At 44.6% G+C, this 17,587-nt stretch overlaps 2 protein-coding genes across 2 annotated transcripts in view; one reads left to right on the top strand and one right to left on the bottom strand.

Moving 5' to 3' along the window:
• The window catches only part of PTPN13 (protein tyrosine phosphatase non-receptor type 13), a 162,142-nt gene extending 153,719 nt beyond the window's left edge, over positions 1-8,423 (top strand). Inside the window, exons 44-47 of the mRNA XM_081925517.1 lie at positions 2,724-3,061; positions 3,514-3,729; positions 5,329-5,391; positions 7,441-8,423. Coding sequence (XP_081781643.1) covers positions 2,724-3,061; positions 3,514-3,729; positions 5,329-5,391; positions 7,441-7,521 — 698 coding nt within the window. The 3' untranslated portion in view covers positions 7,522-8,423. The remainder of the gene's footprint in view (positions 1-2,723; positions 3,062-3,513; positions 3,730-5,328; positions 5,392-7,440) is intronic.
• Positions 8,424-9,076: 653 nt separating this feature from the next.
• Positions 9,077-15,149, bottom strand: SLC10A6 (solute carrier family 10 member 6). Its single transcript, XM_081925443.1, has 5 exons — positions 14,999-15,149; positions 13,067-13,155; positions 12,538-12,713; positions 11,731-11,888; positions 9,077-10,068 (listed from the first exon to the last, which is right to left on the bottom strand). Exons 1-5 carry the CDS (start codon positions 15,108-15,110, stop codon positions 9,905-9,907), a joined length of 699 nt encoding a protein of 232 aa, XP_081781569.1. The 5' UTR covers positions 15,111-15,149; the 3' UTR covers positions 9,077-9,904.
• Positions 15,150-17,587: the final 2,438 nt, after the last annotated feature.

Below are 17,587 nucleotides of genomic sequence, written 5' to 3' on the forward strand. Positions count from 1 at the left end.
TTGGGAAATAATTGAAAAAATTGGAGATAATTGGAGGTTGCAGAGTATGGAAAAGTTAAAAAACAAGGTGCGAGATTGGTTACATTATGCTCAAATTCAGGAAGTTTTTAAAGCGGACAAAAAAGTGGGTTTCCAGGAGGAAAAGTCGAAATTAGAGACAGAGCTGCTTGAGCCAAAATCTAAGTTAATTTCGAGAATGTACAACTTGTTGCTTAAATGGAATACACAGGATGAGATTGTTAAATCCTCCATGATAAAGTGGGCGCAGGATTTGGGGCACAACATTATGTTTGAAGACTGGGAAAGGTTATGGAACACCGGAATGAAATTTACGGCATGTAGTGCCCTGAAGGAAAATATTATGAAAATGACATACCGGTGGTACATGACCCCAGTCAAGCTTGCAAAGATATATCACCTGTCTGACAACAAATGTTGGAAATGTAAAGAGGAGGAAGGGACATTCTTACACCTCTGGTGGACCTGCCCGAAGGTGAAGGCCTTCTGGGAGATGATACATAATGAACTAAAAAAGGTGCTTAGATTTACCTTACCCAAGAAACCGGAGGCCTTCCTCCTGGGCATGGTGGACCAGAGGGTGGCAAAGAAAGATAGAATTTTCTTTATGTACGCTACTACAGCAGCAAGGATCTTGATGGCAAAGCACTGGAAGACACAAAATCTACCCACATTGGAAGAATGGCAGACGCAGCTGATGGACTATATGGAACTGGCTGAAATGACTGGCAGAATCCGAGACTCGGGAGAAGAAGAAACAGAGGAAGTTTGGGAAAAGTTCAAGGATTATTTGAAAAAGCATTATAAGTTGTATGAATGTTAAAAAATGCTCCTTTTTAGGAAATTACAGCTTCAGCATCGGTTAATTTTTTGAATTGGAAAATAAGGAACAAGACAGAAGTGGTGTAATGAAATAATTTTATTGTGTTGAAACTAAAACAATGGATTTGGACTGAAATGTTTAGAGACCAGATATCACGATAAAATGGAAGATATATTATTATGTTTAAAATAAGTTAACAATTTGCTGAGGTTTTAAAGTTACAGAGAATGCAGTGTTCGGAAGATGGGGGGAGTCCACTAGATTTATGGAAATAAGTGTTTGGAAGTTGGATTTTGTACACTATAAACTTAATAAAAATTATATTAAAAAAAAACAAACACAGAAATATTGCTGCCCTCATTATATCCAGTTTGCCCCGGGGGTGCAAGCCCTGCGTACCTAGTATTAGGTGTTTGGGTGGTAATGGCGTTCTATTTGAAACCGTAAGTGCCAAGTAAACTCTCTTGAGACTGAATCCCATGCAGCCTATTTCCTGAGAGCAGTTAATATGTGCCACTATATTCAGATGTATTTAAAAGATCTCACTTGAGCCAATGCCCCCTTTAAGAAAAGGACTCCCAAAGAAAACATAAGGCTAGGTCACTGTGACACATGCATGGGCAGTACAGCAAATAATTTAGTATTCTGTCCTGGTTATCACGCTGCATCCACTAACCTTTACCCAGCGTCCGTTCTGCTTGGGCAGAGTTTACACACTATCTCACTGTTCTGTTGCTCACCCTCTATATTCATTTCCCAAGAGATACTTAATGGGAAAGGCAAGTTCCAGAAATGCAGAGCTCCATCAAATTTCCCAATAGAAAACAGTACGGTGTTACAGATTGCAGTATATTGAGACGTTTATTTTCCGGGATGTGATTCCTGCTTGTATGAAGTGGTGTTAGGATCATTGCACGAAATGTATGAAAATCCTCATCAAAATAACGAGCTTCAGATTCAAGAGATCCAAGATCTGAAGCCACCTCCTAGGGAGGTTCTTGAAGTTCTTCCTGAAGGACAATAGCCTCAAGTTACTAATAAGGAGCATTGGAAAATGTTGGTTTTTCTGCACGTGGTGTATTTGGCTGGGGCCAAGTCAACAGGGGCTGGTACTCTCTATCATGCCCCACTTAAGAACTTCCCAGTGCTGTCCAGTTAGCCAGTGTTGCAGACAAGAGTGCAGGATTCAGCAGAGCTGACCTTTGGCTTGACCTTGCAAGCCATTTCTTACATCGTTCTTCAGCATTTCCCCAATGCACTTTATTCTGACTCGCATCTAGGAGGCAGCTTCAGAACTGACAGAGAAGAGGAGAAAGCAGGTGTGTGAATCTGACTTGAGTGTGCAGTTTGCATGCATGTAAATGTCCCAAGTGGGGGAGAACATTGCCCTCACCCCTACAGTGAGCTATTCAGTGACCTATCTCCATATTTGGAGTTCAAGCCCTCACTGCTGAGAAGGCGCGCATGCCTTTCGGACTACACTAGGAAGGAACTTCCATACCTGCTTTCCCACATTTTTTTAGCATTGCGTCCACAGCTGTGCCAAGGCATTTTGAAGAAGCTATGAAATATTGTGACTTCATGTTGTTGTGTTTGAGGTTATGCTGTGAGCCTTTGGCATAGCTCACTAGTCTCTGTACTGTGACTAAGCCTATGCATATGTAACTGAAATAATTATTCTTCCCATGTTTACACCTCCCTCCCCTGTTGTCCTCCCCCCCCCCACCGTGTCAAATTAAAGATTGTAGACTCTTGTGGACAGAGTCCTGTTCTGTTGAACGTCCTAAAACTTCATGCAAATAGATGTCATAGCAGTAGCAATAAGAGCAGCGATGATAAAACACCTTTTAAATTCCTGGTTCTTCTGTTTCTGGAATTGCAGACGACACCACAAGGGTACCCCTGGGGGCCGAAGGTGGCTACATCAATGCCAGTTTTATCCGGATGCTGGTGGGGAGTAAGGAATATGTTTATATTGCTTGCCAAGGACCCCTCCCCACCACAGTGGCGGACTTCTGGCAAATGGCTTGGGAGCAGAACTGCACTCTCGTCGCCATGATGACCCAGGAAGTAGAAGGAGAAAAGGTCAAATGTCAAAGGTACTGGCCCGACGTCCTCGGAAAAACCACGATGATCAGCGATAAGCTCCGTCTTGCTCTGGTGAGGCTGCAGCAGCTTAAAGGCTTTGTCATTCGAGTTATGGAGCTAGAGGATATTCAGGTAAGGGAACAGGGTGTCACACTTTGCAGAATGGCTTTGTGGGAGAGGGGAGCTGAGAGGTCAGGGTGTGTGCCAGGTGCAGATTTGCTGTTTCGGTTTTTTCCTAGTATTATTTATTGAACGTGTTAGTTTCGTGTCACCCAAAGGTCTCCACAGCAAAGAAAACATATACTACATAATACCACGAGGGAAAGGGAATATAATAAGTTACCGTAATATTCATGTAACATAATGTCCATGGAAAAACAAACAAACAAAAACTCCAGCTGTGTAAATAGTAGTGAACAACATTAACAATACTCAAATAGAGGAGGGAGAAAGCTCTACATGAGATAGCTGTTGGGTTTTTGAAAAGTGGCAGCTTTTTGCATTTGCTTAGAGACTTGTTACTCTTCACAGAAGCCTCAATTCTTGCTCTTTCTGGGGATTTTTTGTTTTAATTTAAAATCTAGACTGGCGAACTCCGGCGTATTTTCCACCTAAACTTTACTGCCTGGCCAGATCATGACACACCTTCTCAGCCAGATGATTTGCTCACCTTCATATCCTACATGAGGCACATCCACAAATCAGGGCCGATCATCACTCATTGCAGCGCAGGCATTGGACGATCAGGGACGCTTATTTGCATAGACGTGGTGTTGGGACTGATCAGCCAGGATCTTGAGGTGAGTGACTATCCATTCTCCTTCCTACAGTTATTTGGCTAGCTTGCTTATTTTGCATCCACCGTTCTTCTAATGCAATGGGTACGAAAGATACAACATCCCCATGGGAAGTATAGTTTCAATTTCGATATATACTCAGAGAATTCACAGGTTAACTACCATAGGTGGCATTTTCTTCTGAGCTTTTAATGTTTCAATTAGATTCGCTGTGGGTGAAGCCACAGAGCCTAGGACTTGTTGGTCAGAAGGTTGGCGGTTCGAATCCCCGCAACTGGGTGATCTCCTGTTGCTCGGTCCCTGCTCCTGCCAACCTAGCAGTTTGAAAGCATGCCAGTGCAAGTAGATAAACAGGTACCACTGCAGTGGAAAGCTAAACGGTGTTTCCGTGCGCTCTGGTTTCTTTCACAGTGTTCTGTTGCGCCAGAAGCGGTTTAGTCATGCTGGCCACATGACCCGGGAAGCTATCTGCGAACAAACACCGGTTCCCTTGGCCTGAAAGCGAGATGAGTGCCGCAACCCCATAGTCGCCTTTGACTGGACTTACTGTCCAGGGGTCCTTTGCCTTTGCCTTTTACCTTTACAGGTTTCTGCCAAACATCTGCAAAGAGCAGGGTGAGCGGGCAGCTTACAGTGGAGAAGCAGCAAATGGGAAGGGGGATTCTTAATCATTCCCCCACCTGCAGATGTTCACCTGCAATCACCTGGCCCACCCCAGGGTTACTGGCACATTTCTGCATTATTGCATTGGAAGGTGGCTATTTAGAGTGCCCTATTCTGGGCTGAAGGAGCAGCACATTGGGGCACATAAAAGCAGGCCAGTTGCCACAGCACCATGGAGAGTTCCAAGTGAGCAACTTGCTCCAAAAAGGACTGAGGCCTTTGCTTTCAGCCCACCTCTCCTATGTTGGAGAACTGCAGACTCTTAAAGGGCCAGCCCTTTGGTTTGAAGGAAGACACTTTCTGTTTGCTCCATAGCCCTCCTGCCTAGTGTATTCCTTGGACCAATCTGCTGGCAAGGCATTGTGGGAGGCTCTTAGTTCTTCAGGGGATGGTGAGGATCACAGCTCTAGTTCTATAGACTGATGATTTGGAGATCTAACTCAGCAGCTTCCTGCCAGCCCAGCCAGCCCTTGATCACCACTGACTGCCTCAGAGTCAGAAACCCAATGGAACTTCTCATTAGGGTCCCTGTAGCCATTGATTCAGTGCCTTGCTCACTGTTTAGAGTCTGGGGTCATGGCAAAGAAGGGGTTTCTGTGGAGGTTAAGCATCCACCTGCCACTGCCCTGTTGCAAATCTCCCCCCTCGCCCTAGAGGTGTTTTGCAAAGGCCCAGAGCCAAGACTGCTGCTGAACATGTACAGACTGCCTTGGAAACAGAGTTTCTTAAGAGTGCTGGGAACTGTAACTCTGTGAGAGATAAGCACCCGTTTCTAAGATCCTATGGGGAAACCCATGTACTGTAAATGAGGTTTATTTGTATGTCGTGTGCGCAGTCCTCGTTTTAGCCCTTGCACTGGTGCACTCTTTGAGAACACTTCCGCAGGTTCCTTTCCAGACCAGTGGTGCCTAACAGCTTCTCCTCTTTTTCCTCTGCCAGTTTGACATCTCTGACGTGGTGCGCACAATGCGCTTGCAGAGGCACGGCATGGTGCAAACGGAGGTACGTGTGTCCTAACTCAGTTTCGCTTCTGGTTTCTTTGGGAGCTTTTCTCCCGCGTATCCCTCTGAACGGCAGATCAAAGAGCAGGAAGGCAAGGAAATTTCAAAACAAGGAACTTGGATACACTGCATATTTCTGCAGGCAGGTTTGGCACCTACGAGTGCATTTCCACTTTTGCATGTGCTGTGTGCAATCTGAGCCATTTAATCCGTGAGACCAGAATGTGGAGGGAATTAAGGATCACGATGCATTCGTAAGGCCCACGTTCTGTCCTTAGCATCGCTGCTTGAAGGATTTGGAGTAGTGATGCTGGAAACAGCTTCCACCAAAGTAACTGGAGAGCTGTTGATGCAGCTTGTTAGAATAGACAGTCTTGGACTGGCTGGCTCAGCCTGTCTCCAGACTGCCTCTGTTTTGCAAGTGGGATTCAATTGCATACCAGCCAGTTTTGTTTTTTTCCAATCTAAGCATTCTTGTGCAACAAAACCAGCTTTTTAAAAAAACAACCAGGTAAGGAAAGTGACAAAAAAAACTTGATGTGAGATGAAATGACGTTACAGGGAACCAGGCAGAGGGCCTTCTCGGTAGTGGCGCCCGCCCTGTGGAACGCCCTCCCTTCAGATGTGAAGGAAATAAGCAGCCATCTTATCTTTAAAAGACATCTGAAGGCAGCCCTGTTTAGGGAAGTTTTTAATATTTAATGCTGTGTTGTTTTTAACACTCGATTGGAAGCCGCCCAGAGTGGCTGGGGAAACTCAGCCAGATGGGCAGGGTATAAATAATAAATTATTATTATTATTATTATTATTATTATTATTATTATTATTATGACAGTCAATTGATAGGAAGTTGTATAGCCTTCATGCAGACAAATCCAGATGGATGCTCAGTAACAGTCATGCAAACAAATCAGAATGAACACACCATAAAGAGATTGGCTGGAAATGATTTCAGTTGAAGGAAGATCCTTATCCAGTCATCTACGAAGGAAATTCCTTGAGAACAGAGCATAAAGCACCCAGGGTCATGAAAACAACTTCAGGTGGCTGTGAAAACAACCTTTCTGAAGCCTTGGAGAGCTAATGCTAATTCATTTAGACCAGGAGTCACCAGCCTTTTGGGGTTCTAAGAAACTGTTGTGGGTGGGCACCACAAAAATATATATATCCATTTCATGGGGTGGGGAGGGGACTCTTGATGGACAAGCCCTCCCCCCCCCAATAGAAAAATCAGCAAAGCACCCACAAAGGCACCTCCCAAAAAAACAACAGGCAAACAAAGAGCAGGCAGTATCCCCACCCCAAAAGAAAACTCCCGCAACCAGCAAAACCAGAAGACCAAAAATTGGAAGCAGGCCCCTGCAGGTACCTGTGGGTAATGTGGGGGTTCGGGGTCCCAGTTACTAGGCCACATGGACAGAGGAACATAGAAGCAGAGTCAGCTGTGTTATAATGAGTCACAATATTGGTACATCTAGCTGAGCATTGGTTACTCTGATGGGCAACAGCTCTCCAGCGTATCAAACGGGTCTTTATTAGCCCTGCCTGAAGACACAAGGAATTGAACTTGTTCTACAGTTGAGCTAGGTCCCTCTCCCCAAATAACTTTCATACAAAATAGCATAAGGCCTTCACGGTCCCTATTCTCTTGGTTTGGGCCCATTAGCAGGGCACTGACTGAACAAAGCAGGTTCCTATTTGTTTGTTGTTGTTTTTTGTGGGGGGGTTTTGCACTAGATTAATAATGCTGGTCTTGTAGTGTTCCCCTCGAGCCACATAGATGGTTGGTGACAGGCAAGGGGGGCGGACTGCGGGGGCGGATTTGTGACTTCAGCCCCCTTCCGAACCACCTGAAAGTTGTGAGAATGGACGGCACGCTAGTTAAAGGCCCAATTGAAGAAACAGAGCAAAGCTCTACACCAGTGTAATCTGTGGGGTGAAAGATTAGGATGCAGCTGTGTTTAAGGGGACTCTTCTCTATTGCAGCTGCTTTGTGGCAGTTCAGAATTGGTGTTCCCGTGAGTTTACACGCCGTTTCCTCCTTTTGCAGGACCAGTACGTTTTCTGCTATCAAGTTATCCTGTATGTCCTAAAACGGCTCCAAGCGGAAGAAAAGCCAAGAAGCAACTAAGCTGTTACAAGTCGAATATGCATTTAAGGGGGGAAATGAGGTTCTTGAATAATTTGGGCATATCTACACTACAGAGTTAAAACAAGTTAAATGTCTGTGTGATGTCTCCCTAAGGGAACAGTAGTTTGGTGACAGACTTGAGACCGGGATACTCAGCGCCCTCATCAAACTGCAAGTCCCAATAATTCTTTGGGGGTAAGCCATGGCAGTTAAATTGGTGTGAAACCAGTACGTACGTGTGTGTGTGTGTGTGTGTGTGTGAATGTAGTGTAGCTGTGCCCTAGGTAAGCTCTGCCAATAGGATTCCAGTTCCAATCTCTATCGAGTACCACTATAACCCCCTCTTTTTTCAACAGGTTGGGGGGGCTTTGTGCACCATATATATTTAATAACACTGCAATTTTTTTGCAGCTTTTTCAAACTATGATAAGCAATTGACACATTTTTTAAAAAGGAAAAAAAAACCCTGCTTCCTATTTTTAAAGAAGTATTACGTTTTCTCTCCCTCCCAACTATTTTATAGTATATTTCTGATGCAAGGGATGGGCGGTTGGGAAATGAACACAGTATTTTATCCTGGTGGTCTTTCTTACTGGTAATTTTTTATTAGTCTGTTTTTAAGTGTTTTGTTTATAGCAGAGCAGTCTTTTCCCCCAGCATTTTTAATACAGTAGAGCTTTTTATAGAAAATACTTGAAATCAGTATTTAAGCTTTACAGAACAACTTAACTAGCATAAGGAAAAATAGCAAACGTTTACTGAATTACACAATGTTTACTTTATATAGAGTCTTGTGTATATATTTATATACTTTTACAAAAAAAAAGGTTCAATTATCAGATGTCTAAGCTTATAACTGCTGGGACGTCTCCACAGTGTAAATAAAACACTTTTAAAAGAGAGTTCATTTTCATACGTCTTCTGTCAATTTGACCTGTTTTTCTCTTCAGCCTCAGATCCTTCTTGCTTTGATCAAGTTTTGGGTGGGGTGGCATCAGACCTTACAGGCCGCCCGTGCCTAGAAGACACTCTGTTCCCTTTTATGGCTTTGCCCCACGGAAGCTGACCTGATAAATATGCAATCTAACTAACTCTGACTGTTAACCTTCCCAAGTTTTTCTGCATCTGAAGCCAAAATGTCTGAACAAGCAAACCAAGCATGAAAAACTTGGAGAAACTTTACAGAGAGAACTAACCAGCCTAGGAAAAATGCTGGAAGTGACCTTTTAAATGGCATGTTTTTCGCTAATCATAACTGTGAAAGGAATCATTGCACACTCTGGCTTGTGGGAACCATAATACAGTGGTACCTCGGGTTACATACGCTTCAGGTTACAGACTCCGCTAACCCAGAATTAGTACCTCGGGTTAATAACTTTGCTTCAGGGTGAGAACAGAAATCGCTCTGGTGGCGCAGCAGCAGCAGCAGGAGGCCCCATTAGCTAAAGTGGTGCTTCAGGTTAAGAACAGTTTCAGGTTAAGAACGAACCTCTGGAACGAATTAAGTACTTAACCCGAGGTACCACTTATATATATGTGTGTGTGTGTGTGTTACTCTTTGATGAGGCATCAAATTGACATCCTGGACACTTAAACAAAAGGACAGGGCTTGATAGATGCATTCATGTGCCTATGTAGTAGTGCAGATCTTGTTACGGATATGTACACAACATCCATTTAAATCACGTAACTACCCTGGGTGCAAGAATCCTGGAAACTGCAGTTTGTTAAGGGTGCTAGGAATTGTGGTGGACTTGTAAAAGGGTAAAAGAGTATTGGGAAATAATCCATAATGAATTGAAAAAAAAACATTTAAAAGTACTTTCCCAAAAAACCAGAGTCCTTTCTGTTGGGGACAATTCAGACTGAAATCCCCAGGTGTCAAAAAAGGTTATTTATGTATGCCACTACTGTGGCCTGTGTTTTGTTAGCCCCAAAATGGAAAACATGCGCGGTTACAACTAAAGAAGGGTGGCAACTTAAGTTGACAGAATATGCGCAGCTTGCAGACTTAACATATAGAATAAGAGAACAAGAAGACTATACATTTAGAGAAGATTGGAAAATGTTTATTGAATATATGGGAAATAACTGTGTACAGCTGAAAACAGTAGCAACATGAAGATAAATTCAACAGCGTAAATAAGTTGTGATGGATGTAATAATGGAATACTGATTGGTATAGTTTTCTGTGAAATATGCAGGGATTTAGGATACATAAAATGAACCATGGAAAGAGAAGAAGGCAAGTCATTGATATCTTAAGGATGTAAAAATAAGTCCTTTCAATTGTAAAAACAGAAAATTTAATCATGTGCTTTAAATAGATGGTACATACATAGGATTTGAATCACACAGCCATCATACATAGTTCCTGATGAAGCTAAAGAACGTTGAAACTATTTTCCACTTTGGAATTGACTTCGTGCTCCTTTTCAAATCGCAAGTTGATTTCGCCGCCCAAATTGCCTGACATTGTGACCTGAGGATCAGATGGTCTCCCTTCTGCTGCTGCTCTTCCCAGACATTTCTTATAAATCTGATAACCTGCGTGCAAAGCAAATGAATAAACCACAGAGCCTAGGACTTGCCAATCAGAAGGTTGGCGGTTCGAATCCCTGTGACGGGGTGAGCTCCTGTTGCTCGGTCCCTGCTCCTGCCAACCTAGCAGTTCAAAAGCACATCAAAGTGCAAGTAGATAAATAGGTACCACTCTGGCGGGAAAGTAAACGGCGTTTCCATGCACTGCTCTGGTTCGCCAGAAGCTGCTTAGTCATGCTGGCCACATGACCCAGAAGCTGTACGCCGGCTCCCGCGGCCAATAAAGCCAGATGAGCTCTGCAACCCCAGAGTCGTCTGTGACTGGACCTAATGGTCAGGGGTCCCTTTACCTTTACCTTAGGAGACAGCTTGAGTGATAGTCAAGGACGGAAATACTCAGTGCCCTCCCACACTGAGCTGGTTGTGGGGGGGGTTGGGGGGGAGGGCATATTCTGCAACAACATGTCAACATTCATGCTGGATTTATTCTGGATCCACTCATGCATAATTCCACTTTCTTCATTGTGCTGCAGTACTTGCCCAATGTTACTGCATTATTGTCGTCTGAAGGAGCACTCCTGTGCTATAGAGCAGCAAAAGCGAGATGCTCACACCTCAGAACATTTATAAAAAGTCACAGGGTTTCAACGGGAAGTTACAAGACGTGCACCAATTGGAAATGAACCGGTATGTTTGCCCAAAACCTTTTGCAGGCATGAACAGTATTGAAAACGTATACAGGGTTAAGAACTTAATTCATTCCGGAGGTCCGTTCTTAACCTGAAACTGTTCTTAACCTGAAGCACCACTTTAGCTAATGGGACCGCTGTGCCGCCTCCGTGCAATTTCTGTTCTCATCCTGACGCAAAGTTCTTAACCCGAGGTACTTTCCCTGCATTAGCGGAGTCTGTAACCTGAAGCACCTGTAACCTGAGGTACCACTGTAACCACCCCCTACCGTCATGGGCAACCAGCTGCTAAATACTGGGGAGCACGTAGAACCAAAGAACCACAGAACTGGAAGGGACCTCAAGGATCATCTAGCCCAACCCCTTGCAATGCACAAGTGGGCAGAGGGCTGTTGCGCGCACATGGTGCTTTCAGGGCTTCTCAGAAGCATATGGCTGAGAAAAGGCTGCTCTACTAGATAGACCTTTGGCCCGAATGAGTAGCTTGAGCTCTTCTTCGGTTCTCACTAAGGACTTCTAAATAAAAGTTTGTGCTTTTAACTCTCCACACTGGTTTTCCCTGTTATACAGAGGAGCACCTGTGTTTGCTACCAAATGTAAACTTGGCATAGGTAGCTGCGGCCAAAACTATATGCTTATACAGCCAGTAATATATGTGTTTATCACATCTATACTTTATGTTAAAAAATGTAATGTGTGAAGTCTTTCTAAGGGATTTCATTAAAAGAAAGGGGGGAAAAACTAGTATAAATGTTCTTAATTGCATCCCCCACCAATTATTTCATCAGTTTAAGCACTTATTTAAACGTTTTGGATCAGCAATAAAATAAGAACATCTGGACCTCATCCAACAAAACAGTAAACAACAACTGCCCTTTTCCTATTCTGAATACTGCTTCTCTATACATTAGACCTGTCTTTGGTACTCCCCAGTTGTTTTCGCTTTCCTCGAGACACGTTTTTGAATGGAATTACCTACCTGAAACCATAAGGGATAAATTTAGCAACTGAAACGCGCTATAGATCAGAATGGATGGATATATCTGGATGAAATGCTGGAAACTGAAAGACAGCTGGAACACAGCAATGGGCAAGTTCAAGTTCTGAGTTCCTGTCTCCACAGAAATCGTCCGACACCTGGAAGCACAAAGATTTTGAAATTCTCTCACGGTCACTTCGGGGAAGATTCAACAGGTCCAAAAAGGTCCGAAATTTTTCCTCTCCCAAAATTGGCCAATTCCAGTCAGTTGGTCCAGGAGGATACCATAGTCAACAGTATCCAAGGCTGCTGAGAGTTCAAGTAAGCACAACAAGATTGCAGTCTCCCTGTCCCTCTCCTGCTACAGGTCACCCTTCCAAGTGACCAAGGCTGATTCCATTCTAGGCCTAAGCCCAGACTGAAACAGATCCAGATAATCGGTGTCATCCAGGAACACTTTTAAGTATCCCTGCCACCAACCTTCCTGCCACCTTTACCCAAAATGGAAGGTTGGTGACTGGCCAATAGTTCTTACATTGCCTCCTTTTTAAGGAGCAATCCACACCACACCACCTCTTCAAGGGCAGCTGACGACATCTGAACATGCGATGGTGTGTTCACAACACCCCTGGAGCCACCAAGCCACTCCACATCAGCTTGGAAGCACAGAAGTCCAAGAAGCAAGGTATCTTGCCCACACCATCGGGCTGCAATTCTTATTTCTTCTACCCTGGACTGGACTCTTGTATTGATCAAAGGGCAGGCTCTAAGCAGGTCCTGCAAATAAATAACCAAGTTATCGGGTACCTTTGCCAAGACTGGCAGGTGAGACGGGCCAGCAGAAAGCCACCAAGGTAGCCAGTCACTGGGAGCACTGCCGAAACTATCAGAAGAGAGTAGTCCACAATCCAAGAACCTTGAAATGTCAGTAAGTAGGCTATTGTTGGGACTACCCATAGAATGCCTCCAATGGTGCTTCCGACCTGTTACAAATGGACAAAGAGAAAGGTGGAGCATGTCGTTCCATTGGGTTTTCATCACTTGGCTCCTTCCTCCTCCTCCCAGAACCATCTCCATCAATTCTACCCTCATCCTTATGTAATCATACAGGAAGAGTTGGCATCTGAGACTGAGTTAGCATTTGCCATCCCGTTCATTTTCCTTTTTCCTTTCCTTTCCCCCTTTTAAAAAGAACATCAATGGCAACTGATTTGGATTGTAAATTGCCTTGAGTGGACTGGCGGAAATAGGGTGAAATACATTGTACATATTTGCTTGCTTTTGTTCCGTGCAGGCGTTTTTAATTCCTCAACAGGATTTTGCCTCCCAAGTTTACCTTGAGAATGATTTGGGATTGCCTGGGCCACCTATACTTCACCCAAAAACCGCAAGCGATGGGTATAGCAAAGCTGAAAAGAGTTGTCCCTAAAAAGGAGAAAAAAAGGTTAGTCCATGTCAAATGTAGATCTATTCAGCTGGTTTCCAGGTGCTTGGAACTACAGTGGTAACTTGGGTTAAGTACTTAATTCGTTCCGGAGGTCTGCTCTTAACATGAAACTGTTCTTAACCTGAAGCACCACTTTAGCTAATGGGGCCTCCCGCTGCCGCCAGAGCACAATTTCTGTTCTCATCCTGAAGCAAAGTTCTTAACCTGAGGTAATATTTCTGGGTTAGCGGAGTCTGTAACCTGAAGCGTCTGTAACCTGAAGCATATGTAACCCGAGGAACCACTGTAATGCAGAAGGGGTTTTCAGAGACCACTTGCGCTCTGGGCCCTTGCCCCTCTTGGCTGATAAAAACTACCAGGGAGAGGGGGACAGCTGGCTGGGCATGGGAGGTGATTAATGCCTCCTTGCGGGAGAGGATGTTCACTGCTTAAAAAACCCTCCCTGGGCTCAGAAAGTTGAGGTAATTTGCAGCCAGTTGCCAATCGTCCCTTCTTGGGTGAGGTTCTTGGACCAGATCAGGGTCTAGGCCCGGTTTTGGCACAACCTGCTTTGGTCACCCTACAAGGTTATCTCTCTCAAGAGAGAGACAGGGGAAATGTGTTCCTGTTAATTCTCCTCAACCTCTCAGCGACTTTAGATACCACTGACCATGGTATTCCTCCCGAGTAGCAGTCAGAGTTAAGAGTGGGTGGCACCACTTTGTGGCAGTTCCAGAGCTACTTGGTTGGTCGTTTCCAGAGTCCGATGCTTGGAGAGAGCTATTTGGCCCCATGGAGCCTTCAATGTGGGCTTCCTAAGCAGGGCTGGTTCGAGACATTTGGGCACCTGAGGTGAACCACAAAATGTTGCCCCTCCCTGCCAGCAAAGAAGGGACAATCCTGCCTCCTGAGACAGTCACCTCACCTTGCCTCGTCTCCCATGCCGTTTCACATCTACATGAAACCACCGCCTGAGTGGGGTCATCCAGATGTTGGGAGTACATTGTCAGCAATATGCCGATGGCACACAGCTCTGCTTCTCCTTTATATCTGCAGGTGGCGCTGTGGGTGTGCCGGGCCATTGTCTTGTCTCAGTAGCGGACTGGATGAGAGCCAACAAACTGAAGCTCAACCCAGATTAGACGGAGGCCCTGTTTGTGCATGGTTCGCTAGACTGGATTGATGGGAGGTTGCCTGCTCCTGATGGAGTTACATGTTGGGAAACTGTGTACATGCAGCTACTCACACAGAGTCAATTAAGGTTTGGCAGACAGCCAGAAGGCAATCTGAAGGAGTAAGTCTGCCTGGTGATAACAGAGACATGGAGACCGCTCCCTGATTGGTCAAGCTCTCTCAAGGGAGTGATAATTAATGACCTACTAACTGGAATGTGTGAGTTCAGTGGTTCAGTGTGTCAGTGCAGGAGTTGTGAGACGTGTCAGAGAGAGCTAGCAAAAGATCTGTGTTCTGTTCCTGTAAATAGTCCACTGTATATAAATAAACACCTAACTACAAGTTCCTGGTTCCTGCTTCGTCTATCCTGTCTGCAGCCAAGTCGCCAATTGCTTCCGTGGATTCTGCGTGTACTCTGCTAGGTCTGGCTAAGGTCCTGCAACTAGTCAGAAAGTTGCGAAACACCAATAGGTTTTGCCAATATTACACCCCCCCTGAAGGAGCAAGTTCGCAATTTGGGGCTCCTCCTGGGTCCATTGCTGTTGCTTGGGGCTCAGGTAGCCTCATTGGCACAGAGTGCCTGCCTTCGGGTGAAACAGCTGCGCCCCTATCTGGGCAGGGATAGCCCAACTTCAGTCACCTACGTTTTAAGGCGAGCAAGAAACCTACCTATGGCCTGATATGGAACTGTGATGTCATCTTCAGATTCCCAGGTCCGTGTGCAGATAAAAAGGCAAAGAGGCATCATTCCGAGTGCAGCCATATTAGATAGGGCCGTCATGCTGATGCTGTAATAGAGTGAAAGAGACTTGGCTGGGAGCAAGAGGCAGGTCTGCAGGCAACTTAATGATGTAATCTATTGTGACAAGCTCCCCAACAGCAGTGTGTGTGTGTGTGTGTGTGTGTGTGTGTGTGTGTGTGCGCGTACCATTCATATTATTACAGTGGTACCTCGGGTTACAGACGCTTCAGGTTACAGATGCTTCAGGTTACAGACTCCGATAACCCAGAAATAGTACCTCGGGTTAAGAACTTTACCTCAGGATGAGAACAGAAATAGTGCATCGGAGGCAGAGGGAGGCCCCATTAGCTAAAGTGGTACCTCAGGTTAAGAACAGTTTCAGCTTAAGAATGGACCTCTGGAACGAATTAAGTTCTTAACCCGAGGTACTTATTTTTTCAAGTTATACGCCTCTTGATTGTAAACACACACACACAAACACAAAAACCCTTCAAAGTGGTTTACCAAGTGATAGGTTTCCTACACAGGAGTTGTAGCTAATTGTGGTGGGCAGGACCAGAGGCAAATGCTAGTGGAACAACGCAGGGGATTCTTTTCCAGCCGGAACTTGCCGGAACTCAGTTCTGGCACCTCTCAGGTGGGCGCCATTGCCATTATAAGAGAACAAGGGAGGCATTTGTGGTGAGTTCCAGCACCTTTTTTTCTAGAAAAATAGTACTGGGTGTGATTCTTACCATTGTACCACAGAGTGCTGTGCAAAGGTCTCTCCACACAGACACACACACACACACACACACACACACACAGACCTCTATCCTGGCAAAACTCTCCTTTCCAAAAGGCATTGTTATGACAGAAAAGGGGTGCAGTCTGTGTATTGTGCAAGCAGATATGGATTTCAGTCCTCTGAGGGCTGTATCACCACCCAGAGGACAGCAGTAAAAGCTTTTGTCCACCTTGCAATATTTTATCAGTATTTTGCTTTCCCTTATAGGCGTGAGTTGAAATCATTCACTTATATGGGAGAAAATAAAGATGTGTACTATTGAGTAAACATGCTTTTCAACCCTGGTGGGGTGGCCTTAGTTCCTGAAAACTAATCCTAGCTTCATCTGCATCTTGAGCTCTGTTTCTTGGTCACACAGTAGTGTGACAGAATGTTGGAAAGTAGCTTCTAGAGAAATGAATGAATAGATTGAGAAAGGATATAGGCCTAAAGAAAGAGAAATCCCAGGCATTTGCCATGGTCGTATTTTTATACATCAATGACATTCATTCATTCATTCAATGACATTAATTCCCACCTCCCCGGGCATTTTGTTTGTTTTTTGTTTGTTTCATTTTTACAGGCAAAAAGATACCCTGGTTATTACACTACAAAACAAACAGTATCTAACACACTTCTGTGAATCAGTTATGAAACTATAAAACTACTACAGAAAGACTGATACAGCCAAATAGTCCAGAATCATTTAGCGTCATCTCCTGATTATATGGTACATAATCTTAAAGTCACAATATTAAAAATAAGAGGCCACTGCTTCACAAACATCTCCAAGCACATGTTCTGCACAGAAGCACATCCCATGTCAACCTAATCCCTTTCAAAGCCTGTTGGCGAACATGGCCAAAGACGTCTCTGTAGCACATAGGAATGCTGGGGTGTAAGAGCAGATATATGCACACAACAGAAACGTGGCATGACTTTTCTTGGATTGTGACACTTAAGCTTGCAGGTGCAAGACTGCACATTTGAATGCTCCCCAATGAGGAAATAAAATAAAAAGCACATTCTGTGCTAGATGCAGGGCCAGATTGAGTCGGGTTGGAATCCATTGTTGAAATCAATGGGACAAATTAGGCATGGTTTGGATCCAGCCACTTGTACATGGCAACCAGCCTGCCAAGAAACAGAATTGCTAAGTTATGCTTCTCTCCTTCACTATGTGCAGAAGAAATTGTATTGTGTTGTCCTACCTGAGATCCATATCTCCATCCACCCAGTAACTGACGAAGTTGGACAAGGAACCTCCAGGGGAACAGCCAATGATAAAGGTGGCAAGCGTGTTGATTGACTTCGCAGGGAAGTTGACAGCCAAAATGTAGGCTGCTAGAGGCATCAGCCCAAATTGGCACATCATCCCCACAGCGATGCCTGATGGCCTCTTGATGTGGCCCCACATCATCTTCATATCTGTAGCGCAACCCATGGAGAACAAAATAAAACCCATGATAATTGCTATCACAATGGGAAAAACCAGATCATATATTGTACTTCCATAATCTTGCCCGTCTGTATTGCCGCTTGTTCCGTTGTTAGTATACGGGATGCCACCGGAGTTGTTTGCCATCCTCTTTCCACGTTAGTCCCAGTCTTCTCCTTTGCAGTTGAGTGCTAGGAACTGCTGAGGTTCATCCCATCAGGTTACCTTTACTGGGAATTGTTAATAGGTAACAACAGCACACACAGAGAATGCCTGTTGCCATTGACAGCAGCAGGCCCTTACCAATCAGAT

Source organism: Podarcis melisellensis (genome assembly GCF_964234715.1).
Source record: "Podarcis melisellensis genome assembly, chromosome: 9".
Taxonomy (NCBI): Eukaryota; Metazoa; Chordata; class Lepidosauria; order Squamata; family Lacertidae; genus Podarcis; species Podarcis melisellensis.

Excerpts from the sequence above, each read along its gene's own strand:
- SLC10A6 (XM_081925443.1), bottom strand. The coding sequence starts at position 15,110 with ATGACGGCCCTATCTAATATGGCTGCACTCGGAATGATGCCTCTTTGC. Across the intron at positions 13,156-14,998 it reads AGTTCCATATCAGGCCATAG|GGACAACTCTTTTCAGCTTT; the intron begins GTAGGTTTCTTG and ends TCTCCTTTTTAG. Across the intron at positions 12,714-13,066 it reads AATCCCAAATCATTCTCAAG|GTCGGAAGCACCATTGGAGG; the intron begins GTAAACTTGGGA and ends CATTTGTAACAG.